Source organism: Triplophysa rosa, linkage group LG7 (assembly GCF_024868665.1).
Source record: "Triplophysa rosa linkage group LG7, Trosa_1v2, whole genome shotgun sequence".
NCBI classification, from domain to species: Eukaryota; Metazoa; Chordata; class Actinopteri; order Cypriniformes; family Nemacheilidae; genus Triplophysa; species Triplophysa rosa.
In genome coordinates this window covers 9,381,225-9,397,501 of record NC_079896.1, presented here as the reverse complement: position 1 = coordinate 9,397,501, position 16,277 = coordinate 9,381,225, and the positions used below count along the sequence as shown (strand labels likewise).

The following is a 16,277-nucleotide window of genomic DNA, read 5'->3' as shown; positions in this document are numbered from 1 at the left end:
TATTTCCATACATGTTTATTTTTTTGCCATAAATCATTATTATTAGTCACTCTTTATGTTTGTAACTGGGTTTTGCAAATATCTAACCAATAAAAGTGTTAAAACGTGCTCGTCAACTTTGACAACACAGTATTTAATCATTTACAAATGTTTCCAAACCCTGAAAAACAGTGAATCTGGACATTCAATGTTTCGGAAGGACAGCGAAGAAATACCATAGTCACTTCAGCCCTTCTTTTCATCACGGCCCTTCATCTCACCTCACAGGCTGCTCCTCCTGGGGACTCATGGCTTTTTGAAGGGCATCAGGCTCCTCAGAGCCCTCTGTCACCTCGGCCTGAACCCCTTCACCTTGCTCCCCAGTAGCAGCAGCCTCCTCCTGGGCCGTTCCACTCTCCTCCCCGTGCTCCACCTCAGCCTCCGAGCTATCCACCTCCTCCCCCTCGTCCTGAGCCTCCTCCCCACCGGAGTCCTCACTGGAGGTGGTCTCATAGCTGGACACACAGATAACTTAAGTCAGGGGGTTCTTTTCATTTTAACCTCCTTTTCAATCTTTCAATGATCAGGGTTTCCTGTCGGTCAGTCAGTCTAATGTGACCACTAATATCACTTGTAGTGTGAGATCCAAAACATACAGCAGTTTATGTGTATTGAAACTGTCTTGAATTGAAAATATCTTGAAATGCATGGTTGAGTAAACACTTAGATTTAGTGAACACAGCGGGTTCCTTACCGCTAATGGCAAATGAATGTAATTAGCCTGTTGTGCGCGGACATGCAAAATGTGAGTGTTTATACAAGCTGTTTAAGTGAGAGGGGTTCTTATGTGATGAGTCTGTATGAAGAATGCTGCTCCTTCATGGATGTTTTTAGATATGCAGGGGGTACAGCATTCCCACAATTCCTAAAGGAAAGGGATGAATGGAGGTCTATAGCTGCAGGTCAGGTGACTATACATTTATTAGCGTGCTGAACATGAGGGCCCCTTCGGAGTACTTCAGATTAAAGACAGGGGCCCATGCATAGGTTGTTTGTGACAGTAAAAATATTTTTTCACTCTCTCTTTGATATTTATCAAAAGAGGAGCACAAGGACTTCAATGTCGCAAATTGCTCAGCTGCTACCATCAGTAGCCATGAATCACATTCCAAATGTGAGTAATATAATATTTTATTTTTTACAATGAAATGTAATGCAAAATTTGACAGATAAGGATCAGTGAAACAGCTAGTGAAAGACATCCAGCATTTTCATACTGCTGTTTGTCCTTGGCTGACAGCACTAAATAGCACTAAATAACACAGTAAAATTATATTATAGTGGTTTGGGTCAGAATGTGTGTAAATTCTGAAATCACCAGCTGTCATCTCATAACAGGAGCGCAGGGCCTTCCTACGGATAATCACAGACTATCAGACACAATCCAACATATCTGCCAGCACTCCCACACAATTTTCAAAGATACAAAAACAACAATAAAAAATTCAAAAGCTAGCACAGTACTTATTTACTACTGCAAAAGTCACAATTTAAAAAATGATTTTTTTAGCATGTTGTGTCATAAGATGACAAGATCACTTTAAATATCTGTGAGTTGGGAATTAATTAAACCCTTGCTGTATAAGGATCTAAAGCTAAAGAGATATTAAGCAATATTTAATTAAAGATATTGAGTAGAAGGTTTCATATATGTCGAATTCCCTCACTTCTGTTCATTTGCATAATGGTAAAAATTAGGGCTGTCAAGCGATCCAGAATAAAAGTTTGTGTTTACATAATATACTGTATGTCTGTGTACTGTGCATATTAATTTAGTATTTATAAACACATACATGCATATATTTAAGAAAAATAGAAACATAAATAAACATTTGTACACAGTACAATTTATTGGTAAATATAAATAAATACATGTAAGTATTTCTTAAATATATATACACATGTATGTGTATGTGTTTATAAATACTAAATTAGTATGCACAGTACACAGACATATTATGTAAACAAACTTTTATTTTGGATCGCGATTAATCGTTTGAAAGCGCTAGTAAAAATAAAAAAATACTTTGGCTCACTGCTTTGCCCTGTTCTGAATTCCAAAATGTGTAGTGGTTGGGGAGCTCCACGACAAGGTTAAATTGATACACTCTTGATTTATCTGATACACCCTGTTCTTTCTGAACAGACGTACGGAAGGCTGTTTGTCCAACTCTATCAGGATAATTATCTTATTGTTGAAGGGTGGTCAAATACAGCTGAGACAGAACCATCTCTGCTGCCAAGCTAAACAAATCATTCAGCACAAGGTCACAGGCAGATAGACAGCAAGCGAGAGACGGACACAGAGAGGGCACTTTGTTCTACGTGTTGTCTCACTGGGTATCACTCATCATGCTAATGCACTCACATAAAACAATGCGGACACCTCATGGCCTGTTTCTAACAGAGCACCAAGATGGATGAAACAGATTAAGGGATGCAGATGGATAAGCTTGTCATATTGTTATTGTTTTTTTTGATGCCACGGATGCTGATGAATCATCCTCCTTAATACTTCACATAAAACACCATCAACTGTGATTTTAGGGGAACTTTTAAATAAATCCATTTAGAAGTTGAAAGTATACCACCAGCATTGTTTGAAGAGATTGTTTATCAAAATCGTTTAATTTAAAACATGGGTTTACAACAATTACAGATCAAGCCCCATTTCCTATCTATACTGTTAGGCACAAAAAAGGATAAAAACAAAAAATTCTCTGTAACGCTTTATAATAATGTAATTACATTATACTGCTTAACAGAAGTTATAAATTTAGTTAATAGTTGGAACTTAGAAATGTCATGGAAATTTGATGTTTTATACAGTCTGATCTTCTGTCCTGTCCTTCAGATGAAAACCCTAGACTTTTCCACACAGATGGTGATTTTGTGAAAGCATTGCCATCAGCCATTTAAAGGGACACTTCACCCAAAAATGAAAATTCTGTCATCATTTACTTACCTTCGAGTTGTTCCAAATGTGTATAAATTTCTTTGTTCTGATGAACACAGAGAAAGATATTTGGAATAATGCTTATAACCAAACAGATCTCAACCCCATAGTAGGAAAAAAACAATGGTAGTCAAAAGTGCCCCAGAACGGCTTCCTGTCCTACATTCTTCAAAATGTCTTTTTTTTGTGTTCAACAGAACAAAAAAATTGATAAAGTAATTTTTCCTACTATGGGAGTCAACAGGGGTTGAGATCGGTTTGGTTATAAGTATTATTCCAAATATTTTTCTCTGTGTTCATCAGAACAAAGACATTTATACACATTTATATATTATATTTGGAACAACTTGAAGGTGAGTAAATGATGACAGAATTTTCATTTTTGGGTGAAGTGTCACTTTAAAACAGAAAAGTTTGTTTGCATGCAAAAACGCATAAAAATGTGCACATAAAATTAAGAAAGTCATACCCTCCGTTTACGCCAACAAACTTCAAGTTCTTCTTGGCTCCCCCATTGCCCTGCTTGTCAGGACAGTCATTCTTCTTCATGATAGATTTCAGGCCTGATGTGGGGGAGATGGTCAGATATGTGAAATCGTAAGCCAAGCTTGCACCTGTTCATCCTCCCTAACTCAACTCTATGAACTATAAAGTCCATTTGACCCACCTGAAAATAAAGCATACACTGTAAAAAATGGTTTGTCAGATAACCTATTTTAACTACATTAAGTGACGAACAAACATTGTTTTAAATAAGTAGATATACAGTACTGTATGTATAATCTTGTATAAACATGTTTCTGCTAATCTACAGTAAAACATACCCTAAATAAATCCATTAAAAACAAAATCAACCTTATTAGAATTTGTGCCTGTTGTTATCTGATTGTCATTTCTTTGAATACATCAATTTCAACGATTAATATGCATATTCAGTTTATAGAGGTTTGCAACTATTTCCAAATAATCTCCCAGAAAGAAAAATGACACACAAATGCTGAATCGTGAAGTTGCTGTGCTCGCATTGCACTCATTCATAATGTAGTGCACCAAGCTGTCAAAACAACTGTTTCAGCCTCAGAGGAACTTATGTTTAATTACAAAATGCTCCTAAAAATAGAGCACATCATTCTCGTCTGCCAGGAAAAACTCTCAACAATCATATCAAGCATTTAAAAAGGTACGTATGTGTTTATATTCGTGCAGAAAACAGAGGTGCATAACATACAATGGAGCCTGTGGGTGCAATTCCGACAAAATACATCAAATAGTTTGGAAAGCTTCTATTGTTTGGCAAAAGCTCTTAAAGTCTCATGAGACTCTGTGCATTCCACTAGAAACATGGAGAAAACCTTGAATCAAAATAAGTCTAGACACTATACTTGTACTAATATGTTCAACCTATCCTCCAACCCATACGACCATATAGGTAATTTGTTCCAGGCTTCAAATACGACCTAAAGGAGCATTTTTTTAAATTAGTGGTAATCAATCATCATTTTCTTTTGGAGGACAGGCTCATTTCAAAACCTGCATGACTCTTTTTTCTTTGGAACACAAAAGAAGATACTTGATTTTTGAGAAATGTCTCTGTACTTTTCTGTCCATACAATGGGAATCAATAGGGTCTAGTGTAATTTGGTTACCAATGCTCTACAAAATATCTTCTTTTGTGTTCTGCAGAAAAAAAGAAAGTCATACAGGTTTGGGATGACATGAGGCAAATTAAATGCAAGTAAATTATGTACAAATTTTTACTTTTCCACGAACTATCCCTTTAAGTGACCACAAACCATACAATTCTATGGAATTGCTATCTAATGTAGAAATCAAGGACCTGACAAGGACTGAAGATTGTTAAGTTAAACAACTGTGGTTGCACAAATAGCAACATATGCCAATATTTATCACCACAACATTTTACGAACACTGCAATATCAGTGTCAAACACTTAAAAAATAATCTTGGCATACAGGAAGCAGCTTCTATAAACCAACCTAGAGTTTCTAAAGGACAGATGCATCTATAATCTAATAATATAAAAGATGCATAGTTTGAACTTGTTAGTGTTCCAACCTGACTTTGTCAAGCAACATATGTTCTAGCTCTGGAGACTATTTTCACTGACTTCGCCTGACTCTCAAAACCTGCACATCAAACTTAATGAGGCTAAGGCCTATTTCCCACAACTCGTGTTTGCAGCTCGTAAGTGTGTATTTAGTGGCTTTTAAAAGGTTACAGAATTCACACAATTTACTTGTGCACGATGCTGAGTAGCAGAAGCTTGCCAGTAGAAACAAAAACCTCATTGAAAAAACGTTGCTTTCGATTGATGTTCAAAACGCTTTTGATAAGATTGTAATGTACTGATTGTACTGAGCTGACTAAAATTTCCATCAACTCTCATTTAATCTTAGTTAATTTCCTAGATACTTACTAGAAAGCACATACATGACAAAATGGAACAGAAGTTCATCCTACCTGATTGTCGTGCTGCCCCTCCTTTCTGAACAGGTGAGTAGAAAGCCGACAGTGCACTTAGGGAACCTCTCAGGTGGCTTTGAATGGAGCTTATTTTGGAGGTGTGAGGTTTCTGGGAGCTCTCCCCTTTTGGATCTTGCCCCCCACTTCCCAGGCTGGCCCACTGCTCATTAAGAAGACCCTGTATACGATTAACAACCTGGCCGATCGCAGCAGGAGAGGCTGTGGCTTCAGATGCCCTCTGAGACTGAGATTCCTGCCCTTGTGTTTGCAAACCGGCACTTTTTTCTCCTTCACCTTTATCCGTTACTGTGCTTTGAACACCTGCAATCCCAAAAGATTGCGTCGCTGGGACTGTGGGCTCAGAGACCTCACTTTCACTGGCCATTGTCTCAACCATGGCACTTTCTACCATCACAAATTCTTCATTGTCACTCTCTGCAACCACATTTTCACTGACTTCCACATCTCTAATTGGACTTGACACATAATCTTGAATATCACCCTCATTGATTTCTACTGAGTCTGTCTTCCCTAACCGATCGGAAACTTCCTTAAGACTGCTAATTTGTAGGTCATCCAGGACTTCAGTCTCTATTGCCCGGTCACAAGTAACAATCTCTACACCCACAATTTTCTCTGATGTAGTGACTTGGGCTAAGATTTCAATATCTCGTGCTTCTACTATATTTGTCTGAGTGCTTGAGCATTTAGAGTCTGCTTCTGTGGGACCATCAGCTGGTTGAGGTTCTGTTGAGACAGCTTTCTCCAGGACAATTTTGCTATCTGTACTGACTGATGCATCACAGGTGACAACTGGTTCTGGAAGTGGCTCCATAGGACCTTGAAGATTTTGCTCTTTTACTCTATCAATCAATTCATCTATCCTCTCATCCTTTATCTTATTCTCATCCATCTGCTCTCTTAATAAGGCATTTGTCTTTTCCAATTCATAACTAGCTTTGCTTAGACTCTCTTCCAACGTTTTCAGTTTTACTTGAAGCTGCTTCTGATTAGTGAGAAGCGTCTGTTCACCAGGTTGAGCAACTGTACTTTCATCAATTATGATTACACTTTGTCCCTCAACAGTCTCTTTTTTCTCCACATCTTTTTGAATTGATGTACATTCAACTGTAGCACCAGATTCTGAAATCCCTTCCAATACTGTGGACTGCTTTTCTTCTAACAAAGTCTCTGATGAACTCTCCTGCTTGTTAAATTCCTCAGAAAGACTTTCTAATGCTTCTTCTTGAGGTGTGGACTCTTGCGAAACTCTGTCTGATTCATCTGAATCAGTTGGGGTTTCCGCTTTGTCTATGAGTATCACTGGGACGGACATTGGAGTCTGAACTTCTTCCTTTTCTGACTTTGTCTCAGTTATGTGTTCACGTTTTTCGGATTCCTGCTGTACGACATCCTGTACCACAGGAGTTTGTTCCATTGCTTGTTGTTCTGTGGTTCCGTCTGACTGTAGTACTGCAGCAGCAGTAGTGATTAGGGAAACTGAGGGAGCATCATCCTGCTCAGTTGTAACTTGAGGAACGGTATTGTCTTGAGATTCAATCTGAGGAACCTTAGTCTCCTCCAACGGCGAAGGGCTCACTTGCTTGGATTGGTGTTGCTGAATCCTTTGAAGCAGCTGCTCCCTCTCTTCTCTAAGAGAGCATATTTTAGCCCTGAGCTCGGGGATAGTCTTGACTTGTTCCTCTAACTCACGCACCCTTTTTAACGCAGCTGTGATCTGTTGATGTAAACTGGCTCTGTCCTGGGGAATACTGCCTCTCCTGTCACTTCCATCCACCGGTTTGAAAAGCTTCTCCGTCGAGCCGTTTTGTGATTGAGAGTTCTGTTCATCAGTTGAGTCTGAACCTTTCCTGCGGGGGACATTAACAGGCATGCTGGAGGCTCTTAACAGGTGAGGCCTAACGTTAAGGCCCATGGGTGCTTCACTGGATGTCTGTAGTTGAGATTCTTCCCCAGACTTCGGAGAGGGAAGAAAACCACTCGCAGGAATCTTTGTCTGACTGGAGGTGGAGGTTCCACTACTGCTACTACTAGTGGCATCACTGGCTCGGAACTCAAAAAGCTGCTGGACTTCAGTAACACGGGACTTGGGTTTTGACCCTAAAGTGGAAGTATTGGCCCACGTGTCTTTGGCTAGTGGTCGAGCACCATGCCCGGGTAGGCTGAAGTTGCGTGGCAGTGTGCTGTACTTTGGGCCCCTGTTTTTGCGCTGGATGTGCACCCTCTTGATTGTGTTACCCTTCTCTATATCATCTACGTATTTCAAAAAGTCCAAATCCAGGTGAAATCCATAGGGTGTCTCTACAGAATATGGCAGCTGTTTTCTCTGCACCCCGCTCTCAGAGGCTTTAGAGGGAAAGCCATTTGCTGAAACACAAGGTACACAATCAGACGTTTTGCATTCTCTGTTTGTAATTCCATTTGAAGCAGACATTGTAATATGGAGCATATGGAGCGTAATTAGACCAGACAGCAAAGCAGCTGATGATGTTATTATTACATAAAGATTTGGAAAGCAGGAAACTCAAATACTCTTTAGCCTTGTCATATGTCTGTTTTAAGAGAGGGCAGAATACATTTACAGGTTTTCAATGGGAAATAACTCTTACCACTTTTCTTGTCCATTATTTCTGTTTTAGCAGTGTCATAGATGGAATCTGTTGTAAACCTCTGGAAAGATCAAAGACACACATCATATCATCACCTAATGCTAAAACGTCATGTGACATCAAGTTCCCTGTGAGAAATACAAAATGCAATCCACACTTCCTGTAGAACACCAAGGGTCACTTAAAACCCCTACGCCACTAACCCCACAGTGACATTGCAGTATATTTTATTTACTCCAGATGGGAACGCTAGAAACTGAGACAGTTTTTGTGGGACTGATTTAGGCAATGGAAAACTATTTTTGCCATTTTAGATTTAGGATTCTTCAGGGAACTACGTAAGACAGCTCATCACAATACAATCATGTTAAAACAAACTGAAAACAGCAATAGGCTTCACATCTGGAGATCTAATTTCTAAACTAATATGTCATATTTTGAAGTCACACTAACTTACAACAAAAAAAACGTTGAACGAAAAGACAATTGCAATTGACAAAAAGGTTCTTAAAACAGATGCCACAGAAGAACCATTTTGGCTTCCCAAAGAATGAATTTCTCAAAGGTTCCTATAAGAACCATTTCTTTCTTACTTTTTTATAACATAATCTTTTTGTACAACAAAGAACATCAGAAGACCTTCACATTTTAAAAGTTATTCATGGAACTACTGTATTTAGCCAAAAATGGTTCTTCTATGGCATCATGAAGCATCCTTTAAAAAAATAGTTTAATTCCCCATGTCTTTGATTTAGCAAAAATTACTTTTTAAAGAGTCATTAATTTTGTTATTCTTGGCAACAATCAGATAATATCTCATATAATTTTAAAATTTGTTTAACTTAAATTATTAGTCTTGAGATGTAATGACATGTAAATGGTGAAATGATACATGTAAATGTAAAGGTTCTGTTGGTGAAGAAGACACTTCTCATACCTTTTGCTTACTGGAACCACAGTAAAACCTCTCCGGGCATGTTTGCAGAACTTAACTATGCACAGCGCTTATGGGAGAACGATTACTCAAAGATTTGTCATCTGGCTCTGATTTCAATGTTGAAATCTAGGCCATGGGCTTGGAATTTGGACTAAGGAGGGTTTTGGACAGTTTGGAAAAAGGATTTTCTTCAAACGTGCTACTTTACCATGTCTCAAGAAAGCTGGATCATGGGATAGCTGCTGGATGTCCTTACCAGGAGGTAATGGTACAGATAGAAATATCTAAGCTGACATATTTGGTAAAAATCATTCCTCCGGACAGCTCAGAGTTGATGTTTGCATTGAACTTTGCCTGTGAAGTTGTTACTTGTTTGATAGATGTATTTCAGAAAGCACAAGCAGGGATAGAAAAGTGCCTGGGTTGCTTTTTTAGAAATGGCTTCGAGCCATGGTTTGGTTGGGAACTCAAGCCCTAAGCATTCTGAAGAGTGGAATAACAGAGTGCCAACACAGCATTTGGTGATGAGAACATCAATCAACTTCCTACCGTGATATCCTTACACAATAGATTTACTTTAGAAAATAAGGTTTTAAATCAATGCTACTGTGAAAGAAATAGGAAGTTGGGACATAATGTTTAAAGCCCCAAGGTTGTAATCAAAGCAAAACTACAAATGCCATGAGCAATCACCATTGTGCCCTTGTAATAACAATGCAATCGAGTCCTCCTGGAAGTTCATATTTACGAGCATTGAAAGTCATAATCACACCATGATGTGCATATAAAATATTATGTTCGTGAAGTATGCAGAGGGGAACTGGTAAACCTTATAGATTTATAGGGCTACTATAACAAAACATAAACCAATGGATGCATACCTAATACTTAACATACATTTTATAATTTTGGGGAAATGTAGTTTAGCCACTCAGGGCTGTCAGCTTTTTGGTAAGTTTTATCTTGCATAAAATGCCAACAAACTACATTGTATGGTTAACTTTCACTATTACAACTTATTGTTATTCATATCAAAATAGTTTCTGCTGTGATCCTTGACACATCTCCAACTGAGACATCTGGAAGAGATTCCAACTAGTTAATATATCTTGAATTTTTGCAATTAAATGCGCTCATCTTGTAAATATGACTATTCGGACATTCATTTAATGCACAATAGATGCACTGAATCTGATTCAGGACGTCTAAATCTTTCTGTAGTTTAGGATTCCATGTTTGGGTTGCAAGCCAGCAGTTGAGTATGGAGTGCTATATGACAAATAAAAAGCCTTTATTAATAGTAAATTGTGACAGGGCAACAGGTCTTACAAGTTACCCTTACATTGAGAAGGCATATTGGCCACTGAATTGTAACCTAAAAAAGCTACAAAACCATTGTCAGTTGTTATGATGCTAAAACCTCATTGCTACGTTTGTAATTAAGGAAATATCGAGCATCTTAATTAGACTTGTCAGTGTACAGCTTGCATTTATCCCCAGGATTCCGCTCAAAGCAAATCCATATAACAGTAGGAGTTTGAGCTTGACTGACAGTTGAATCCCCAGAATCCGACACACTGCAGCAAGCATGGAAAATGTACTGCTTCTTAAGACCTCCTGCGGAAGGAAGGAATAAGGCAGTGACGGCAGGGGATAAGGGGCATCCCCAACCCAACAAATGTTTAATGCGATCCAAATACACTGGCTGTCCTTGAGTCTTAATTAGGCAGAGCTGGAATGCGGCTTGTAATTGCTGAGGAAAGTGAGGCCTGCTCCCTTGTCAATTATCCACATGGAACAGAGGGACACAACACTGCCTATTTAATTAGATACTGAAAAAGAGAGAGTGAGAAAGCGGGAGAGAACAAGAGAAATGGCAATGGTCACTGGAGAGAAATTACTTTAATAAGAAGACCTTAACACAATCCTCTGTTGGCCTTACTTGGAGGAATCGCTTTAAACTTATCAGCGGTGATGCTATTTGAGTGAACACAGCTCTAGACTTCATTAGTATATGCATGAACGTCAACACCTTTATTTATTTATTCCTTTTTTTATGGGGCACCAGTGGCCCACTTTGTGCTCTAAGACACGCCTCTTTCTCATCTGAGAGGTGCAACTTGATTTGAAGGAGCAAATTTAGATTTTGCTAGTATTTTAAACATGCTATTATCACTTTTTGGCATAGTGCTTGATGCTTGTATGTTTATTATTTTGCGAACATTGGATAAAAGGGATAGTTCACCCAAAAATAAAAATTCTGTCATCATTTACTCACCTTCGAGTTGTTCCAAATCTGTATACATTTCTTTGTTCTGATGAACACAGAGAAAAATATAACAGTTCTTAGACCCCATTGACTACCATAGTAGGAAGATTACTTTGTATTTTTTTGTTCTGTTGAACACAAAAGATATTTTAGGTTTGGAACAACTAGAGAGTGAGTAATTCATGACAAAAAATTTTGGGTGAACTATCCATTTAGTTAGTTTAAATATGCATACTTTACATTTCAGTTTAAACGTTTAGGACATTTTTCATGGTCCTAAAAACTTTTTGATCTGATGAGTGCTTAAATAGAAATATAAAAAAAAATGTGCTAACATATAGATGGGAACTCATTCAATACTTTTTAAAAGCATCCCAGGGAGAAAGACCTCAAAAAGCTAGTTGAAAAAATACCAAAGGTGGTTACTTTAAAGATACTAAAATACCGCAGTTTCTTATTGTTTTCCTCACAATATAATTCCTGTATTTACAATTGTTATTCTACAGTTTTAATAAGTTTACTATTATCCCAAAATGTTTAAAATATAATAATGTAAAAATCTACATGATGAGTGAGCGACCTTAAAATTTTGAGCCATAGTGTAAATCAAAACAAACATTTCTTAAATGCTGATTTTAGGTTGTCCTATGCCATCCTTATAACTTTAAGTTAAAGGAATAGTTCACCTTCAAAATAAGAATTTTGTATTTTGCTTACATGCCCTCTTGTCATTTCAAAACTGTATGACATTCTTTCTTCTACAGAACACAAAAAAGATATTTTGACAAATGTTGGTAACCGAAAACCTGACTTGCATTGGTTTTGTGTCCATACAATAGAAGTCAATGGGGACCAAAGGTTTTTCGTTACCAACATTTTCAAAATATCTTCTTTTTGTGTTCTGTAGAATAAAGAAAACCAAACAGGTTTAAAATGACAACAGTGAGTAAATGATTACAGACTGTTCTGTTCCTTAAAGTTCATGTTAAGCAGTTGCATCTTGCAAACAAAATTCTATTTGATTACACCAACTACCCCATGCACATTATAAATATAATTGGTAACCTTTTTATCCTACTTTAGTTCACAGATACCCTAATAGGCCATGTGTCAGTGAACATTAATGCAAACTCACTGTTTGTTTAGCTATTCACAGTAGATTTAATTGAATCTTTCTAATCAAATTGGAGCCGAAGGAACGGAAGTGAGGGAAGGAAGGAAATCAATCTCATTTGCTTTCTTCGTGACTGTTTAGACACACACACACACACACACACACACACACGATCCACCTACAAGCTCAGCATCTCGCTCTCATTAAGAGTGCTGAAGCCTTGAAAAGAAATCGAACCAACCACAGCCACAAAAGGCAATAGAAACCGCCTGAACAGCCAACAAAACAACATCTGTGGGCATTCTCAAGCATGCCAGCTGGACAAGCCGGGAGAGATTGTTAATATTCCACATGCCTGTTATCAGTGATACTCAACATAACCCTGAGAGCTCTGGTTTCACAACACAAACACACACGTACAGTAAATGCAAAAAAAAAAAAATTCCATACATATGGCATGCTTATATTAAACATTTTCTGGTCCCACTGATCTCCCCCACTCAGTAGCTCACGTCTCTTCCATTGCTCGCATCTAATGACAATAAACAGATAGCAAGGGGGCTGTCTGGCAGGAAGCAAAGGCCTGCTGCTCTTCCCCTCTTTGATGGAAGGTTCTAGATCTACAGTCCAGCTCTGCAAAGCTTCAGACATCTGGAGGAGGTAGAGAACACACAACATCTGTCCTACTGAGATTGGAGGCCAACTCAGGAATGAAGGTTGGACCACCGGAGAGAAAATGTTTTTATACAGCTGTCCACTAAAGTATAAATACTTACATACACACGTGGAAACAGATGCAAATACATTAAAACTAATGAATGTGTATTCATGCATGGCCACATATCAAGAACAGGTCTTGTTGATAAAGGTCCAGTATAGTATTTTTTGGAGGATCAATTGACAGAAATGCAATATAATATACATAACTATGTCTTCAGAGGTGTATAAAGACCTTACATAATGCAGAGTTGTGTTTTTATTACCTTTGAATGAGCTATTTCTATCTAAATACACTGCGGGTCCCCTTGCATGGAATTAACCATGTTGTTTCTACAGCTCTAACTGCTCTATAGGGTGTGTTTCGTAAATACGTAAAAAATCTCCTTCGGCAAAGAAACGAAAACGCAACGACATCTTAGTTCTGTGTCAGCCCCCGTAGTGCTTCGAAAGGGAGGGGTAAGGGGTGGAGTGAGCCGTTGGTTGCAATTCGCAAACCTGACCGCTAGATTTCTACACTTGACCTTTGGGAGACATTGTCAGTCAAGTCCTATGTCAAAAGTGAAAATATTGAATGATGGGTATTAAAAACTTCCAATATCAACATATTTAATTTTATTATAGCTGGCGAATAAACAAGTAAACATAACAAATCTAGACTGGCGTGTTTAAGTTACTACATAATGTTTATTTATTGCTGTTTCATTAAGTTATATTTGTCACAATTGTTTCAGTACTAGAATCTTACCCCATGTACTTGCTTGCATTCTGATAGAAATGCAAAGGTCATACGTTTGATTCCCAGCTTAACGCATACAGTATATAAGCTATACATACTGATAAAATGTATAGCCTGAATGCACTGCATGTTGATTTGTATAAAGTGTCTAATATAAATGTAATTAAAGTGTGACAACATGCGGTGCTATGTTCAACAGCTGAGCATATTTGAAAACTGACAAAAAATAAACCTAGCCTGAAAAATATTATTTGGAAAAAAAGTGTGACAACAAGCCTCGGTCACCCCTATACATTTAAGTGAATTACTTCCTGTTTCGAAAGCTGTAAATAATAGCTTTAGATTATCCCTCAGCCGTGTGCATGCTTGCTTTGGGTGACTGCGTGGGAGCAAATGACAGGAAGAAAACGTGCGAGAAATGGAGAGAGAGCTTTCATTAAGAATGTGAAGCAAATGTCGATAAATTATTCAGTTAAAAGCCTGTTTGTAACGCTCTGAGCAGAAGTGTCCTATGTTCTTATTAGCACAGAGCTAAGATAGCAACGAGATGTATGAGACAGAAACAGAGAGATAAAACGTCAACCCAAACGTACACACGTAAGGCTATAAAGCATCTGCAAAGCCTGCAATGTATTTCAAGGGTGTTTTCTCAGAGCGACACACAGAAAACGGCAAATTGAAAGGGGGGAAGGGATGGATGGATACAGGAAGATGATGAGAGGGGTTGGTGGCGACAGACATGAGACCGGAGGAGGGGTAATCGAGCTCCAGCGAGTGACAGCCAGGTGCAATCTCTGTCTGTGTGGATCAGTCACATCTCACAGAATGCAGAACAGCGCATGCGTACTTCCAGATTCCAACAGAGATAAGACACATGCCCCACGTTGAATAATCGCTTACAAATGCCGAACATGTTTATAGCTGTGAGAGTCCGACAAGTTCACCACCTCTGCCAGGCTAATCGACCACCTCTCCCAGGCTAACCACATACAAATAGAAAACACCCCCTGACTCGTACCTCTTCTGTTTTTGCAATCACTCTCAAAAACACACACACATACCAAAACAAATGCACAACGCTCTCATTAGATTCCGCTGAAAGTCAATTCTAGCTGTATCAATTCCAGAAAAACAACACTTCTCCGGCAAGAGAAATCTATAAGATCCCAACCACATACATAATACACATACATATAATAAAGGAGATGAGCTGGCTATATTCCAGAGAGGGAATACTGGTGAAGAAAAGAGCCTGATAATTATTTCTGCACTGCAGCAATAGCAACAGAGCTGCTTAAAAACCAATCGATCCAATTCCGACTCTGTCCAATCACAAGAGCGTTATGACAGGCTGAGATTCTCACCTGCATCGATGTGCTAGAAGCTTCCCGGAGCGTGCGAGAATGAGTGAATCATGGCAGAGAGACAGAAAGAGATGGGGGAAGAGATAGAGAGAGGGAGATACAGAGACAGCCCCAGAGTGATGGGGGGGTGGGAATTCCTCTTACCTAGCATGTGCAGTGCTGCTCCCTCCTGTCAACCCAAAACATGCTACACCCCCCCTTCCTTTCTTTCTTTGAACTTCAACCTGACAATGCAAGAGCAATTTAAGAGCTACAAGGAATGTGTTTGGTTATGGAACAAGGAGGGAGAGAGAAAAGCAGACACAACACAAACATTTTTCTTAATCAGTATTTCGGTCTTGCTTTCCAGTAAAAATGTCTAAGCAGCCTTTAAACATGATATATTTACTTGAGAAACAAAACTGTCTAAAATAAGACTAGATTATTTAGAACTCAGTTTATTTGTGTTACACTATTGACACTGGCAAACATGTCTTAAAATCTTAGACATTAAGCCTTGTTTTTAAAGAATAAATCTTGAATTAGTTCTATTGTTTGTTTTTTCAGTTGGCAAATACAGTTGGTGTGTGTGGAAGGGATAGTTCACCCAAGAATGAAAATTATGTCATCATTTACTCACTCTCAAGTTGTTCCAAACCTGTGTAAATTTCGTTGTTCTGTTGAACGCAAAGAAAGATATTTGGAAGAATGTTTGTAACAGATCTGGGGCACTATAGACTTCCATAGGGAAAAAACCTGCTATGGTTGTTAATGGTGCCCCAGAACTTTTTTATTTTCCCACATTCTTTAAAATATCTTTTTTAATTTTAGTACAATTTTGGAACAACTTGAGGGTGAGTAAATGAAGACAGAGTTTTCTTTTAATTTCCTTTAAGCAGAATTCCACCAATATTTTGTGAGATTAATGCCTTCAGCAATACAGATACAGTATTGCCAAGTTATGGTCTTTTATGCCGTAATATATTATAGTTTTCTATCCAATTTATGTAAGATATTCAGATATTTACCTGAAAACACGACAAACATTC

General features: G+C 38.3%; 1 protein-coding gene across 5 annotated transcripts in view; it reads right to left on the bottom strand.

Moving 5' to 3' along the window:
* The window catches only part of kank4 (KN motif and ankyrin repeat domains 4), a 50,896-nt gene that overhangs the window by 6,956 nt on the left and 27,663 nt on the right, over positions 1-16,277 (bottom strand). For 2 of the 5 annotated variants that reach the window (XM_057337075.1, XM_057337076.1), the window contains exons 2-5: positions 8,110-8,170; positions 5,477-7,867; positions 3,465-3,558; positions 261-494 (exon numbers count right to left, since the gene is read on the bottom strand). In XM_057337075.1, coding sequence (XP_057193058.1) covers positions 261-494; positions 3,465-3,558; positions 5,477-7,867; positions 8,110-8,125 — 2,735 coding nt within the window. In that variant the 5' untranslated portion in view covers positions 8,126-8,170. Of the gene's footprint in view, positions 1-260; positions 495-3,464; positions 3,559-5,476; positions 7,868-8,109; positions 8,171-9,046; positions 15,090-15,249; positions 15,319-16,277 lie in introns of those variants that run through there. The other 3 variants (XM_057337074.1, XM_057337077.1, XM_057337078.1) reach the window with 3 other exon arrangements.